Genomic DNA, 18145 nt, shown 5'->3' on the forward strand with positions numbered 1-18145 from the left:
TGTGTGTGTGTGTGTGTGTGTGTGTTTGCGACTGCAGAGCTGGTCCATCAATATGCATTCTTTTCTTAGTGTGCTAAGAGCCTTGAGGAGGGTGTCCAACTTTTTCTAGCTCTCCAGCCATTTTAGAGTAATGATTTCTGAAAAGTTGGCAGAGGAAAAAGCCTTTGGAAGTATTTTGGCAGCAGGTAGATAGATAGAGAGAACAGGAAAGAAACAGACAGCCAGGCAGTGGAGTTCTTCATTAAAGATGTGTATATGTGAATGATGACCAGGATTTTGAGTAGAAGTGTCTGCATCTGGGTACTTTTGACAAACTGGGATTGAAGTAATGTGAGAGAAGTCAATGTGGGGACAAGAAAAAAAACAAAATGGAAAATGTCAAAAAAAAAAAAAAAAAAAAAAAAAGGGTCATAGTAAATTACATACAACAATGTGCTAAGTTCTATATTGAAGACAACATGAAACATTGATTACAACCCATGGCAAGACATTTTTCCATCAGGAATTGATTGGAAGTTGTTTCTATATGAATTGGAGATTAAATAAAAAAAAAATAATCAAAATATCCTTTGTGTGCCACAGAAGAAAATAAGGGATAAAGGTTTGGAACAACATGAGGGTAAATGGCATAATTACATAGTCTTCACTGTGTAATTAAATATAGATTAATCCTTATTAAAATTGCAGAAGTTATTCAGTCAAGAGCAGTGAGTGATTTTTTTCTTTGTCCTTTGTTTGAATAACATTAAAAACAGATAGCAGCAGATTTATTATGCTGTTGTCAATTTAAGTGATGCAATTGATCCAATACACTGATACACATGGGTTTAATTTACATTCACTTAAAGGGTCATGAAACCCCAGAACACATTTTTTGAGATGTGAACAGATATGTATAGGCTTCACACCTTTGAAAACACTAAAGGTACTCATTTATTTTATTTTTCAGAGCGATTTCTGTCTTCAGGTTTGAAAAGCAAAGTCGGCGCAACGCCACAAAATCTGACGTCATCGTGTACTACCAGCAAGATCCGGAGTGCTGATTGGCTCTACTATGGGCTGATCGAACATGCTGACGTCAACAGTTTCTGCATTTATTCATGACATAAAGCTCATTCAATCCAATCACTGCGCTGTAGTATGCATACGATTATAGGAAGTATCACTCCTCTTGCCTCTGTCTCTGTTGTCATTCAGAGACATGGGTCGTAGTAGGTGCTCGTTACCTCAGTGCTACAACACAAAAACGCATTTTCCTGCGACGCGACCGGAGCAGAAGTTTGGGTGCAAGTGGATTGTTTTGCTGTAATCTACCAGCACAAATGGAAAATATGTTCGCATGAGATCGCATTACAGCAGAGAATTCAAATGTCACAAAAGTGCTGTTCATTCACCTCTGTGTTCGGACACGCGAGCCGTGCGTATGTTTCCCTCAGCACAGCAGCACATGAGTGTTGTTTGTATTTTGCCCGCGATGCGGTCAGAACTGGAGTTTGAATACGAACACATCAAAAATACAATTGTTATGATATACACGCGGAGCGCGCATATGATCCGTTTCAGCGCGGAGCTCCACATTGTGTTTAACAACACTATACCCTTTAAGACAACAGACTATGTTTATGAGAAAACTTGCCAATACAGGCATTTTGACATAATTTTGTGTGAATATGTCCTTTCAAGTGTAAGAAGACGTGAAAGAGAAATCAATTCAGTATTTGTGCGCTGTCTGAGGCACGGCTATCTGGCTGAGCTCTTCGGGTGTGTGTTGTGCACACATAGGGTTGCCACCTTCAATACAGAAAAATAAGGGACGCCGGCCGCAGCGGGGGCCACACCCCTCGGGGCCACGATGACCACAGTCCCGATGGCGTGCCAGTGGTGGTATATCATAACTTAAAACATGTTTTCATAAAAATATTAAGATTGATACCAATGGACATTATAATAAGATATGCGCTATTGAAATCAGTGTGAACAGATGCACTCAATCTCTCACTATCACAACTCAAGTGTTCATATTGAATACACAGCTATGACAAAGCTCAGCCAACACACAAAAAATAAGCTTTTGGAGGAACTTGTGAGATGTGAACCATATTTTAATAACTTATTAAATTAACAGATCCATAACTTCGTAATTATAAATTAAACAAATTGCAAATTGTCATTTGTTGCGAACAAAGATTTTGGCTAAAATATTTGTCATTGTTTGCAGTAACACCATCCAAACAGTGAAATCACACCTAAATAACAGTAAATGACATAATATCTACAAACAGTTCTTATTTAAGTAAAACATTTAACATTTTTATTATTGGTAAGTAAATATATTTTTGTATTTATTTATTCCATTTTTATATAGACTATTGTTAATTCTATAGTATTGAATGATGCAATTATTTAAATTGGTTAAGCATAAATAGTTGTTTATTTTATTCACATAGGTACTATATTTTGATTAAATATGTATTAAATATATATCTCTTATCTCTTATCGAGTATTACCCAATCAGGGGCAGAATAGGATGTGTCTTCACACAATGAGGGTGGGGTGATTTGCATGGGATGCTGCATAACGTGGACCTATGTAAAATACGGGACAAATCATTTTGGCTGTAAATACGGGACGATTCCGTATTTCACAGGACGGGTGGCAACCCTACGCACACATAACTTCTCAAACAGCACACAATTACCGAATTGAGTTCTCTTTTGAGACTTCTTGCGATTGAATATTTAAATTGGCAAGGCTTAAAAACGTATGTAAATGATAAACTTTTGTGAAGATGCAGTACTTGCCCGATCAGGACAGTGACAGTTCCGAGTGTCGTTCACACTGGACCCAGGCAGTCCTTATTGTCGAGCCCTTTGCATTTGTGGTTGAATGGCCTCTTTTAAGAAAGTAAAATATCAACTGACATCATGTTGACTTAATTCTCATTAATTATTAGTGTTTGCTTGATTAAAAAAAATGTGGCAAAAAACTACAGTCAACGGAGCATTACAAAGTTTGGTGTCAAAATGCCACATTTTAATTAACACTTAACTCTATTAATTTGTTGGACACACAGTGCTGTTTTGATATTTTATAATAATGCTATTTGTACAACATCATCTTCACAGTGGGTGTTTCAACCACTTCACAATTTGAAACATGCTGGAGTCATTTGAGAATCTTTCAACATCACAAACATTTCCTTTAGTCTTTTAGCACCAAATCATCACTCCCTTTTAGGTCTTATGTGTACTTGTGCGTTCAGCCAAACACTAAAAATCAACACGAGAGGCAAGATACCAAAGACTTGCTCTGTGTACTAAATCTCAGGACCTGTCTGATTCAAAACTAACAGAACACAATGATGAGGCACTGTGGCAAATGCAATCAGCCCACAATACACCGGCCACCATTTTCCTCACCAACTACTATGAGCGCAGAGAGACCTTTGAGAGCTCTACTCAGCGACGGGAGCAATCACGAGTGTTTTTGTGTGCAGACGCAGAGAGGTGGGGAGAGATGGGTGAAATGCGTCACTGAAGTGTGCTGATCAGCTGCCTGTTAAGCTGTTATTCACACACACACACACACACACACACACACACACACACTCACATAAATGTAGCACAACACAAGAACACCACCAACTGCAGTCAAGACAATAAAAAGCTGCTCAAATCCCAAATTAAACCTTCACAAATGCTAGAATCCTGTTCCAAATGCAAATCCCCAATCCTCCTCTTCTTTTCTGAAACAATGCCCTCGGCATTCAGCGCTATAGTCTCTGGTTTAGCCCAGTGAGCAACTGGAATAGTTTAAGGGTACAAATGCTTTGTGGGAAAAGAAGTGGAGTGACAGATGTATAGCTTGTGGGTCCTCAAGCGGTAGAAATTCAAAAGGTAGTGTGTAAAAACCCTTCAAGGCGCTATATTTTATCCATTTTCTATGTACAGCAAGTCACTTCAGATAAAAGGGTCTGCTACTGACTACTGACCTTTAAGACAAAGAAGGTGTCAATGCTTTCTGAAGCTAGAGCCGCATACCACGCTAATGCAAAACTAGAGCATATGGCGTTACTCTGCTGCTAATTATTTCATCTCTTTTCCGCTGAATGGGTTTAGCAGCTGTTCACAACTCTCAGGTTGAGGATTCATTTTCCTGAAATGCTCCCTAAACTCATTCCTTTTAGTTGCAGTGATAAGAACCAGTTGTTCCTAATTTTTTTCCCTTATTCCCCATCTGAACAACCATGTTCCTCAGGTATGCTCATTACAACAGTGGTGGAGAAAAGTGACAGGTGTGTGGACAGTGGGAGGCCCTTGAAATGTCTAGTAGTCATGAAATTGGGAAAGTCAATTTAACTTACAATAGCCTGTTCAGCTTGTGTTATACAGTGAATCAGCGTATCTGCACTTGTGACGGTGCTGGAAATGATGGGGAACAGGTCAAGATGTATTTAACTGAACTGTACCATTACCTGCTCAGCAGGAATTTTGCTTTAGTTATGGTCAGGGATTGGTGAGGTGTTGAAAGCAGGCTTAAGAGACAATGCACACACTCTTCACCTGTTCAGTGACATTCACAGCCTCCAGCGTGAGAGCGTATGCGGCTCAGTCTCACTACCCCCCCAAGTCCCCTCTACCTTCCTCCGCATCCTCACAGGAACATCCTATCGCTCTGAGGGATGACAGCTCTAGAAACATGACATTTAAGCCCCACTCTCGCTCCTTTTATCTCCATCTATCCATCCATTCTCCTCTGCAAACAGGCCAAAGCCTTACCTGCAGGATACCAGACAGGCAATCAAGTAATTATGGGCCTGGATAAATGTCTCATGTGTCTCATCGTTCTCCAGAGGAGAGTGACAGGCTCTTTCAGAGATGAATAAGGTGTCTTCCGTCATTTCGGACGGGTCATTTGTTGACCTGATGTCACTTTTGTCAGCCTTAATCACTGCTTCAGACTCATGCTGAGTCTCAGGTGCGACAAAATACACTATGGACTTTGTATTATACTGTGTAGTAATTCCCTTTGATTTAAAAAAAAAAGGGGGGGTTAAAGTGTTATTAAGTTTTTTTTAATCTGGCCACAATCTCAGAAAAATCTAATTGGCTGGAAGTCCCGCTCAAAATAGCTGTAAATGAATAATCAAATATTCTGACTGGCTGTGATTCCATCTCTTCTCACAGTATTTTGGTCTGTCTAACATCTTGGCCTTGTTATCCAGCCCATTTTTTGCTCAACTTTCCTGTCATCTTAGAATCTTGCTGCTCAGCTCTCCTTGAATAATTTTCTTCCTTTCGCTACTTTTTCTCTTCCCGTTTTCACAGTCTCTCTCCATTTTTTATCTCAGTCTCTTGCTATCTGTTCCTCCCTCTATATAACACATTTTTGAAGCAATATCATTTCAGCGTTGTAAGATTTCTGGTGGATCCCTGCAAGGAAGCTCCATGCCAAGACACAGCCACGGCAGCGGCTCGGATTAGCGTGCCACGCCTTTTTATCCAGAGACCTGCATCACAAAGCTCTTAGCTCAAGTCTCACTTTCTGAACAGAAAAAAAATAACATCAAATGGAGAGGAGAGAGAGGGAGACGAGAGAAAGCACCATATGGCATCAAAAATTCAACTCAGAACACAGGGATCCTTCAAGGACTCTCACAATCTGTCTGAGAGTCTGAAATGAATAATGAAAAATCAATCCGCCGTGCTGGGTGTGAAAGTGTCCCATGTTTGATTGACAGGCCAGTGTCAGGCATAAATAAATGGAGATGCAGGGAGAGCTTGTTCATTATGCCACACTAATGAACGCCAGGAATTCTGTGCAAACACAAAAAGAGCACGTACACACATCACAGTCTATCACAATGCAAGCTTTTTAACAAGGTTGAGTGGAAAAGTTCTCAAGCTGTTTAAATCAAACTTTATGTGTGTTTGCAAGTGTGCCTTGACTGGTGATTTGTACATCTTACAGGGCTCTACATTAGGGCTGGGCGATATATCGCATGCGATTGTCACGCGTCAGTAAAGTCGGTTCCCTGATTACCTCCGATAACCTTCGATAATGAACGCGATATTGCGTAGCCTGTCAGTGAACTACGGCTCTGTCTATTAAATGCCGCTCCGTTTGAAAGCAGGTGATGGCGATTTCGCGGTAATCAGGGAACCGGCTTTACTGACGAAATGCGTGTGACAATCGCATGCGATATATCGCCCAGCCCTACTCTACATACCACATTTCTGCTCAAGAGTACTCGTATACCTACATTAAAATTGAAAGGAAAAAAAAAAACTGACTGTGCCCCTAAAGTTTTTCAAGACTCTAATTCATTAAGTCAAGTCAGCCCGAAAATATATGACACCCCACCCATCAGTGTTCAGCACAGGTTTTACTCTCGCTCTAGCCATCATCACTGCGTGCTTTTCTCAATGTTCCGCTCTATGCACGTGTGCTCCACTCGCTTCACTCATGTACTGCTCATGCTCATCGTAAAAGCAAAGTCCGCTCAAATAACATGCCAGTGTGAAATTTCTATGTAGCAGTATAGTTGTTTCTGTTTGCAATAGCCCTATTGTGCTGTCTACCCTCTTGTTCACTGATCCACTCCCCAATACACTCTGCTCACATGCTCTGATAATAATAGCTTTGTAGGACTATACGTTATTTGGATAATTGATCAAAAAATAAATCCGTTAAATCTGATTCTGTTGAATAAAGAATAATATATTGATATTTTTAATATTAATATGTTTTCTGTTTAAATTTAGTGTGTTACTTTCAATAAAAGTGTGGTTATTTTATTTTATTGGCTTGTATTTTTTAAATTAAGTATCATTAAAATGATTGAAATTCATTAAAAAGTCTTAAATTAATACAATTTTACACACACACACTCAAAAGCTAATTTAAAATAATAAATAAATAATTTCTAAAAAGCATTTTCGGTTTCAGTTTTTGGCCAAGTTCATCCAGAATTTTCAGTTTCGGCCCAGAATTTTCATTTCGGTGCATCCCTCGGCACTTCTGAATCACTCATGCTGTTTTCAAATTACATGCTATAGTGCAGTGGTTCTCAACCGGTGGGGCGCGCCCCCCTGAGTAGGCTTCAGGATGGGAGGAAAAAAAAAAATGAAAAAAAAAAATAATAATAATAATAATTTTATCACTAAACTACTGTCATAAAAAGTTATAGTTTTGTATATATATAACTCCTGAATAAAAATTAAAATGTGTTTGGACTGATTAAAAAAAAAAGTTTTGAACAAATTTGATTGGTTTGTCGATAGTGAGCACAAATGCAGGTGATAAGCGGTTTTATTAAGCGAGTCATTCACGATTCGTTCAAACGGCCGATTCATCAAGAATGAGACAGATGTTTGTGAATCTTTGACTCAAACGATTTGTTCAAAACACTGAATCATTCAAAACACGATTGAGTGTTGCTGTGAGATGCGCTGTTGTGATCTTTGTTTGGATTCATCGGATCTATTTTCGCTGCTAAAATAGACCAAAACAGTCATTATTTCGTCTAAAAAGTAAGTGACTTAATATTATTAACTTGTTTGTTGAACTGTCATATCAGTGTCTCATTTTCAATCGCGAGGTGATGGTCAATTGTCATCTCTCTTGGTCGTCAGGTCATGTGATGTATGTTGCTGAACTTTATTCAAATGTTATAAATATAAAAACACCACATTTTGAAATTTAACTGCACTTTATTTGTGTGTGCTGCGCTCATAGACTTAAACGGCGCTCATTTGTTTGATTTATCCTCGAGAAGCTGCGCAAGCCTCAAAAGTTTAAGGTCCTTGCACCCTGACTGAGTCCGAAACTGTCGTATTCGTTTTTTCATATTTGTCATTTGGTGGCTCTCAATTGACAAAAACACCCCTCAAAATATTTACTACGGATGCGAAAAATGCAGAAAATCGAACCATCCGAATTAATTTTTATGACGGACGGTAGTTTCAGAGGCTCAGATGAGATGTTGTCAGGCTATGTCGGTAAAACTCAGAAAAATGAACATGACTGTTCAACCATCCGTTATACTGTGCTCATGGCGCGCACTGAAGAATTGCATGCGCAAATGCGCCGGCACGCGCTGCATAATTACTTTATTATAGCTTAAATAAAGCGCAAAAGAAACTATGAGCATGCACCGTCCGTTGTTCTGTTGTAAGTTAAGTCATGAAATTACCAAACATGCGATTAAAGCTGCCTCAAAACTGTGCATGCATGTATTTGTTGACATGGTTTTAAAGCTATTGTTGGCCTTAAAACGTCTTAAAAATGCACATATGTGCACTAAGGAAATCTAAATTTTCTCGGGGGAGCATGCCCCCGTACCCCCCTAGCAAACGACATTTTCTGACCTCGGTAATTATGAAACCCTGCATATGGCTTGGCTTATATTCTATCTAATGAAATCTAAGGTAAACGTGTATTTCTCCAAATGTGCGCACTTTTGGACTTAAAGTTTGTATGTGTATGCACTGTGATCACAAATAAATGGGACCAAATGCGATTGAATGTAAAGGTTTGTGTCGCGTTATTCTATTAACAACTACCGATTGATTTTGCATTTCTATCAGAAATGAAGAATTATTGGTGTCATTGTAGTGTTGCAGATATCTAATACTTCAAATCTCAAGGTTAAGTCAGATTTTATTTTTTATTTTTGTAAAAATGTTTCTGTAACAGCTGCCAAAAATTGTATAAATTGGGGGGTTCCACTGGGGCCCCAACTGTAATGAACCAGCTTTGGGGGGGCCCAGCTTGCAAAAGGTTGAGAACCCCTGCTATAGTGAATAAATGTTTGCGGGAATTTCCCGCATTATAAGTGTGAAACCTGTGGGAATGAGTAAAGCAATGCGCAATACCAGCAATTCCATGCTGAAATTCAGGCCCGGATATATGATTGTCTCTGCATTACATAGCTAACAAAATATCAAGACGAGTCAGAGAAATAGAGCACAAACATTCCGGGTTTCAGACACATTTCCAGACACAGAGTAAATGCATCTGGTTGTTGAAGCCACATATGTAAATTTACTCCTCCCAAAATGGCAAGAAATAAAGGTGTGAGAGTGTGTTACTGGCTCCCTGTAGCCAGATACCACAGCATGACTGCGACAAGCATCTCCACAGATATGGCCTGCCGAGATGAGCATCTCAGAAGCGCAGACTACTACAGCAAATGAAACTCAACTTTCGCCATTGCATCTTGAAGTTTAACACAGTCATCTTCATTTGAAGTAGTGAATGCTAAATTCTCTCATCAGTGCTGATGACGCTCTCACTCTGATTTTGCATAGCATGTGAATTGAAGATTGGATTTATATTCGTTTTGCGGAGACGCAAATAAAATAAAATACAGAATAAAATACAGGCTCTCAAGATGCTTTTTAAAAGTTAAAAACTTGGTGGACTCAATGGAATGGCCAAAGACATCCATGCACGTGTACTGTCTGACCAACAATTAAATAATAACATATTTTTACCCTGATGTTATTATAAGTGCACAAAATTTTTTTTAAAAAATAGCGAGACTTGCACACATTAATTTTCACTGGCACTGTTTGCCTCCTGTAACCTCCACACACATAATCATTAAATGAATGTGACATTCTTCCAATGGAAACTTCTCTTAGTAAGTAGAGCCCTTTCCTACTGATCTGACACCAGTTATTTCTGTTTTTTATGCAACATGTGCTGTTTTAGAACAATATCATGACTTTGGATCAGAGGAATAATTGAGGTTCCACCAGAATAGTTATTTTAATGTGTTTGGTTGACTTCTGACACTGCATAAACAAAGGAATTAAAACTAAATTATCTAATACTGCTCCCCTCCAGCTTGTTATCTCCTTAGTAATAGATGTCTGAGATGTGTGCATCAGAATCACTGGTCTGAATCGGTCGAAAATGAGTGACTTAATTTGTTCAGCTCTGTCAGTTTACATTAGAGAGGAGATTCATGATAGATAGATAGACAGACAGACAGACGGATAGAACGATGGAAAGGCAGAACAATATAATGATAGATAATCAGACAGACAGACAGAAGGATATAATGATAGGTAGTCAGATAGATAGATAAAAATGAAGTACACAGTTTGATTAACACTGGACACAAAAGTCATCGCATCACATGGCAGCTTGAGGCCGTATACACTGGACTGTTGCAAATCTATTTTTTCTTTGTATCACAAGTAGCATGAGCTCTTGGAGTACCTCAGAAATAGAATGAGCCATCAGTTTACTGTTAGGAATGTGTCATGTCGCATCGCATCCAGTGTAGACAGCATCACTGATTATAATGGATTCTATTTGCTTTTGTTGCGTAACGCCACTTATATCTGGTGTATAAAATGCACAACACCGCTGTATACTGCGTCAAAGCGCACTCAGATGTAAACAAGCCCAACGTGCATGAGAAGCACATGGCGGAACGAGTGAAGGAGACGCGCTGAATGAAAGTGCAGATTCGCTCTCTGACAGCAGAGGGCTCTGATAGAACAGCAGAAATGAAGCAGTTACCCCGGAAACCCCATAAACAAAGCCGCTGCGCTACTGAACAGTATTTAAAATGCTTCAGCTATTCAGTTTTTTTGTATTCGTAATGTTGTTCATCACAGCACCAAAAACGTAATACTTAAAGACTTAATAGGCTAATTATTTTCAAACTTAAACATTTTTATATTTTAATGTGGACTACAACATGCCCTATAATGATTGAAAATGTTCTGATTAGGCTATTTGTTATTGTTCAGTAAAACTTAGTGACAATGCTAATTCATTATTACCAAACTGACAATGAAAAATACTTATAAAGCATTTATTAATCTTAGTTAATGTTAATTTCTTAGTGAATGTTTAATAACTTTACTAAAATCAAAAGTTATAACTATTATTTAATTAACCATAGCTAAAGCTAACAATGATCAGTTGTATTTTTTAACTAACATTAACAAAAAAATAATACCTTCTGCAACAAATGTAGCTATTGCTCAATCTTAATCTTAGTTAATGCATTAACGTTAAATAATGAGACCTTATTGTAAAGTGTTACTTGTTCTTCTTAATAATTCTTTTGCACTTTAGGCCCCGTCCACACGGAGACGCGTTTCTTCTGTGAACACGCACAATTTTTTTATCGGATAGGCGTTTCGTCCACATGGATCCGACATTTTCGAAAGGTGAAACCGCTATTTTTTAAAACCGGGTCCCAGAGTGGATAAATTTGAAAACACCGTCTTTGCGTTTTCGTGTGGACGGGGCCATCCGTATATTTTCTGAAGCGATAATGTCATCATCCCACGTGTCGACCCTAGTCAGACGGCGCTAACACCACAAAACAGCACCAACAACAGCAATAGCAGACTCTACATGCTTGCGTTCGTGCTGCAGAAGCTACTGAGCCAAAATAAAGTGTTATTTCTAAGCTTTGCTATAGTTTGTATTCAGTGTGCAAGGACTATGCGCATGCTCCAAGTCTTCTTCACTGCTTTAAGTGCATTTCTGTGACAGAATTACAGCGCCACATAATGGTCTGGCATGTATACTACATCATTTTGAGTCGTTTTAGTGGTTTCGTGTGGACGCAGAAAAAAAAAGATCGGTTTAGGGTAAGCTCCGGCTTCATGTAGACGTAGCCTTAATCTGTTTGAAACAATTATTTTTTGTGAATTGCATTTTTTTTTTGTGTTTGTGTTGTATTTATTTAAATGTTCAGAGTTCAGAAGAAAAAGAGTTCTTAAAGCTGCACTTTTTTTGCAACTTATTTCAATAGCGTGATAACACTGTAAACCGTGATAAAAGCTTCAGCAATTATCGCAACATGAAAATTTTATACCGTCACATGCCTAAGGCTGACGATAAGATGATATGACTAAAGCATATCGCCCAACACTAATATACCGACTGTATTTATGAGGATACTTGTTAAAACAGGCATTTTGACATAATTTTGTTTATATGTCTTTTCAAGCCAAGAAAACACAAAGGAGAACTCAGACTGACAAAATTTTATAGAGTTACATTACTGCTGTTTAATTTCTTATTGCAAATTTTCTTTTCTTTTTTACAAAAAATATAATTATTTCTATAAAAATTTGCATTGATAAAAATAAAAACATAATTTTGTGGTGGGGCAAGAGGAAATGTTGGCAGGGCAAGTAAAAAGAATTACTAGGTCAAGAAAAAAAATATTAAGTTGTCATGATCCAGATTTCAGCAGGGTCAGAAGAATTTATTATTTATTGGTTGATTTACAGTAGGGTAAGTGTGAGAGGTGAGGAGAAAGGAGAGGAGGAGAAGAAGGGAGAGGAGAGGAGAGGTTCATTTTGGCAGCTCTTTCCACTCCTGTCCTCCCACACACGTGCTATTCACAGACTCCTCACAGCGAGCTCAGAGGGCATTGCACTCCCAGGGATTAATTCACATACAATGTTTCAGCTGTCAGATACATTCCTGCTTTTCGTCTCCCAGCTAAGCGTTTAATACCATAACAACAGAAGAGGGAACATCTGGCAAGACAAACGAGACAATGCGGGCAGCAGGGAAAAAGAATACAACATAAGCCGAAATTAATTTCCCCAATCACAGCTGACGCATCTCCATCTTAATGAAATGAACAGTGACAGACGCATGGGAAAGGCGACTCGACAAGCATCTACGAGGACTTCTCGGAGGGGCCTTCACGATTGTGTGAGTACATGTGTGGGTGTGTGTTTGTGCAAATCTGTCTTCCTCTTGAGTAAAGCAACAGAGCTTGACAGAAAGAAGGTGAATGATATACTGGAACATCACTACAAGCCTCATGCAGCATTATGTCCACATACACAAACATAGCAACTCTCAAAAGAAACAGGAGATGAATCTTTGATAAAGCACCGATACCACTCACCTGCCCGTGACTGATGAAACCATGTTTTTGTGCAATCCTCTCAGCCTCCTCGGCTCCCCCTTCAATGTGGACGGCCCACGTGTTGGTGTAGATGCCTTGGCCTGCAGTCAAGCGTACCTCAGCAGCCAGGAGGACCAGGTACGCCCCCAGAAACAGCAGCAGGGTCCAGCGGCCCTCCATGAACAGGAGTGCTTCGTCTCCAAGCCTTCTGGTCTTCTAGATGGAGTTTGTTTTTTAATGCATCTGTGGGCTGCTCTGTAAATTCAGCACTGTAATGACCTGGAGAAGATAAGACAGAGTGTCAGAAAAGAAATACTATAGCACACCAGGAGGCCCATCGTTTTCTATAAAGCCTAGGTTATCTAAACATAACTGTTCTGTCAGAAAACATCCTCAGAGGGACCGTGGCGAGTCATAAATTTTCATAAAGGTGTCTTGAGTGCTATTGATAGCGTTACACCAAGGGAAACTGGGATATAAACAACACTTTGTAGGACAAGGAGGAGAATGTGCGTTTCACAACTTGTACCCACTTGCTTGTATGTATCTAGAACAAGTTCACATAAAAGGACATAAAATCTATCTTCTGCTGATGTTGCTTGTCTTAAAGGAACAGTTGACCAAAAAATTCAATCCTGTCATCATTTACTCACCCTCATTCCAAACCTACGAGACTTTTTTTTTCTTCCGTGAAACAAAAACTTGCAGAATTGTCTATGCTCTTTAATGCAAATAAAGCTTTTATATATCAAAAGTGTCATAAAAGTAGTGTGATCTGTATTCTAGGGGTGTAACAATTAAATACATTTCACGATGCTGAACTCACGATTTTATATTATTGCGATACTCCAAGACATATGGTAAAAGGATAACAAAAAATTTACTGCTGATTAAAATGATGAATTTGGTATTACATTGAGGGTGGAAATGAATCAGCTTGGACTTGGTGCTGGTAACCCAATGCACATGGTGACACCAGTATAACAATATTCATGATTCTAATGCTGAAACAGATGAATATGTTTGCACTCTGTCACTCAATAGATATATTTAAAATAATGCAGGCCACTTTTACTGGTAACATAAGACATTTAGCATTATCAGGACCAATAAATATTCCCCCATTGCATTGTTATACATTATATTCAACATTATATATAATAATTTAATGTAGTAGTAATGACACTAAAACTCTGTACACTATCTGATCAATAATTGACTTTAACTTTCCCATTACAGGACGATATTTGCCCCATTTCCAGGGGCATTTTTACCATTATAAGAATTTTTTTTTCTAATCTTATTAAATGTATGCATCATATTTCATTAATTTCCATCTTTGCACTGCAGAAATGGCACAGAAGCTCCATCTGAAGTGGTATTATTTAGACACATTTAGACTGCTTCATGCAGCTCATTGATTAATAATGTTGTACAAATGTTTTTAAATATAATTTTTTTAATTTAAAAATAACTAAATTAAACTTTAAAAGTTGATATTTTAAGTAGAAACAGTCTATGTAAAGTGTTTAATATGACAATAAATGTAAATATGAAAATAAAACCGGCAGTAGATGGCGGTAAATCTGCGCGAGTCATTCATTCAGTCGTTCAAAATGCATATTTATTCAGGAATCACGGTTGCTTGGAGATGTGCAACAGTTCTGGTGTGGCTTTGTTTGAAACTATTTTCACGAAATACAGCAAAAACAGACAGTATTGTGGCTAAAATGTTAATTCACTTAATTTCAACTTGTTTATTGGACTTCAATAAGATCAATAAGTATCACATTTGCAATCATGCCAATACTCGGAGAAACAGGAGTATACTCATGTTATTACTTAACTTACATATTAGGTGTGCTGCGATAGATGGTGTTATCGGTGTTCAGCTGCAACATCGGTTATATCTCTTGCCCCCCGTGACCGTGGCACTGCCCCCCACCGTCGTTTTGATTATTTTTATGGTAATAAAAATCATTTAATTCAGTTAGAGAAGAGACTACAGTTAAAAACTGAATGCTCAATTCAGCGTTAGTCAAATGAGAGTCGCAGCAGGAGTCAGATTTCACCTCACTTCACCCATTTCGCCTCACTTTTCTGAATGACAAGACGATAGATGAAGATTTGTTTGCAAAGCGAAATGTAACAGCGAATATTTGAGCGAGTTTGTCATTGTACTGTTTTGTTGTTGTGTTTTTCATTAAGAATAATAACGAACCCACCCACCATTCAAGCAATTTCCGCCTCCGAATTGCCGCTACTTCAAAAACGAAAGTAATATGCGGTAATATGTAATATGTTTTTTTAATTAATTTTTGGAGGCATTTTTGCCCCAAGCCCCGTTAATTTCCGACCTTCCTTATGATAATCCAACTGTAGTATTTCCATTTAATTTGGCTGAAACATCAGCAGCATGAGACAGTCTGGTAATTGCACATCACTTGTTTCACCTTTTAAACTTTCTTTGAAGTGTAGTCCGTCACGCACGTCTTTTGCACTTGCTCTGCTGACTGAAGCAAAGCCTTTGAATGAAGGTATGAAAAGCAGCTGATTGCAGTACGAAACATAACTGTTATATACTGTATATGGTCTTTACTGTCACTTTAGATCAATTTAATGCATCCTTGCTGAATAAAAAGTATTAATTTCTTTCAAAACTACTGAATGGTAGCGTATATACAGTATATATACAGTACAATCATGGACTACTTTTAGAATGCCCTTGGATTCTTATACCAGAAGAACATTTTAGGAACAGCAGTCAAGGTTGGCATAAGACAGAAGGTGTTTTATGCAAGGTTTGACACCATATACATTGGAATGATGACCATGTAGCTTGAGTATTGCGCCATTCACCAGAGAAGCTCTCCGACACAGCAAGAGGGAGTCCCGCGAGAGTAGAGGAGCTCCTTAGAGACAGCTCAGTTCTTGCTGACTGTGTAAGTAAGCTCAAAGCTTGGCTCAGGGCTTGGTGTATAACCCGACACCCTCTACAACAAAACAGAGCATGAACAATAAAGCCTGGCGTGTGCTCTCGAAGACAGCAAGCGTGCAAATTCATAGTGTTTACCTGCTAAAGTGAATGCGTGACGCATGAGGTCTCGAAATAGTGTTAAAATTATAGCGCCAACCTGCACAATGTCTTTTAAAACGAGGTTTAAAACAAGAGAATGCCATTAGCAAAACAATTCCTCCGAGTATGACGGCTACAATGCAGAGTTTAGCATTTAAATAGCAGCTCCTGGTAGGAAGAAGTGAGGATCTTAGTAAAAGGCCTGCTGAAGAAACAAACAAATCGTCACGTCTAAAATCTGCATTACAGAGCTCATTAAGGGCTGGCACAGTGCAGTGAGCTGGAGAGGAAAGAAGAGAAAACCATGTGTGTCTTACTGATGGAACCTGTGAATGTCACACCTCCGCAAGCACAGAGAATGAGAGAAAGAGAGAAAGAGAGAGAGATACTGTATCCGCACGCTTCACTGTAACCTTATCTAAACCGTATCTAAACCTAATCGATTGTTTGAACCAATTAATAGATTTCATTAAAGGGATAGTTCACCCAAAGATGAGAATTATCCCATGATTTACTCAATCTCAAGCCATATGTAACTATCTTCTTTCAGAAGAACACAATCTGAGAAATATTTAAAAATATTTGAAGCCCAAAAAAATTCATTCATCCATTATAAAAAAATAATCCATACGGCTCCAGGGCCGTAAGGCCTTCTGAACAGATGACGTGTAGGGCCCTATAATTTCCGCAATCACAGAATCGCGGAATCCAGTCATAAAAACGGAATTTACTATATAACACGGAATGTCACGGAATTTGTCAAATTTTTGATGAATGAATTAAAAGCAGGTCAGTACACGTAAATTAAATCGCGATATAGACTAGTGACTGAATATTAAACCGCAAAAAGACTATTTAAACATGAATCCTGCATGCCTGTGTGCCTCTGAAATGAACGATGCGGAAGCGCAGTTTCATTTACCTCACACCGCCTCACACACAATCGCGCGGGCACACGCTCGCTGAAGCACGTGCAACGCTCGCAGTGTTTTCGTCCTCTGTCGCCTCACTACAGTATATGAACGCACGAATTAATCTCAAGAGCTGCTCTGAAAGTCACTTCATCAGCATTTAACCGCTTCATTTGAGAAAACTACCGACATAAACACAGAGAAACTCAAAGCTCTAGGCAAACCGTCAAAATAAAAGTTTGATTTAACTTGACAAAAACATATTACTGTTGTACAGTAGAATTTAGGTAAATTAATATAATAATAAATTATTAAAATATATTTTAAACAATAATCTCAGTGTTTCTTCCATGTTTTAATTTTAACAGTAAAGCTCTGTTGTGCAGCACATGGTTTGACAAAAAAGTTTAATTTCATGATTAAAAGATAAATTAAATGGTATGCGTTCATTTGATTGCCAGAAAAATTTAAATACACAACTTCTGAAGAAAAAAAACATTCATAAAAATATATTTTTTAATTAATTAATATTGTTGTTTTTAAGAATTCAATTAATTAGACATGCTTTTTGATTATTAAAATGGAATTAAACCATTAAAATGGAATCCATTAAAATGAATCACATCACACAAAAAAATTTAATTTTTTTTGTTAAACTTTTATTAAATTGTTGGTAAATTGGACAAGATTCATTATTTCAATAAATTAGACATGCTGTTTGATTACTAAAATTTAATTTAACCATTAAAATGGAGTCAAAAAATAAATAAAACGGAAAAAAACAGAATCCAGAAAAATTAAAACGGAAAAAACGGAATTTGGGAAAAAATAAAACGGATTTTATAGGGCCCTACATGTGTGGCCTTCTGAAGTGAAGTGATGCATTTTCGTTAGAAAAAATATCTACATTTATATCTTCATAAATTCAAATAACTAGCTTCCAGCAGACGACCGTATGCATACTGTGCAAGTCGACTTACGCCACAAGAGTAACCCCTGATGCAATGTATGAAACAGAATGTAGGAGTATAAGCTTAGACGCCTCTCGCTGTTCAAACAAATAGGGCTGGGCAAAAAACTTAAGCTCCTCTTCTCTTATATCGAAATCTTTCGACATTTCTCTTTAAGCATTATCGTTTTAGACTTTTAATTCGTGACTGGTGATCTTCTGCGCTTCCACGTTCGTCATTACATCATGCGTCAGGTCAGGGGTTACTCTTTCACCGAAAATCGTTCCATTCGGCCATCTGCCT

General features: G+C 38.1%; 1 protein-coding gene across 4 annotated transcripts in view; it reads right to left on the reverse strand.

The window, feature by feature from the left end:
• furinb (furin (paired basic amino acid cleaving enzyme) b) overlaps nucleotides 1–18145 on the reverse strand; it is a 118747-nt gene that overhangs the window by 97264 nt on the left and 3338 nt on the right. For 3 of the 4 annotated variants that reach the window (XM_048157689.1, XM_048157691.1, XM_048157692.1), the window contains exon 2: nucleotides 12906–13184. In XM_048157689.1, coding sequence (XP_048013646.1) covers nucleotides 12906–13085 — 180 coding nt within the window. In that variant the 5' untranslated portion in view covers nucleotides 13086–13184. Of the gene's footprint in view, nucleotides 1–12905; nucleotides 13185–18145 lie in introns of those variants that run through there. The other variant, XM_048157693.1, reaches the window with a different exon arrangement.

The sequence above is a fragment of the Megalobrama amblycephala genome, linkage group LG15 (assembly GCF_018812025.1).
Source record: "Megalobrama amblycephala isolate DHTTF-2021 linkage group LG15, ASM1881202v1, whole genome shotgun sequence".
In the NCBI taxonomy this organism is placed as follows: domain Eukaryota; kingdom Metazoa; phylum Chordata; class Actinopteri; order Cypriniformes; family Xenocyprididae; genus Megalobrama; species Megalobrama amblycephala.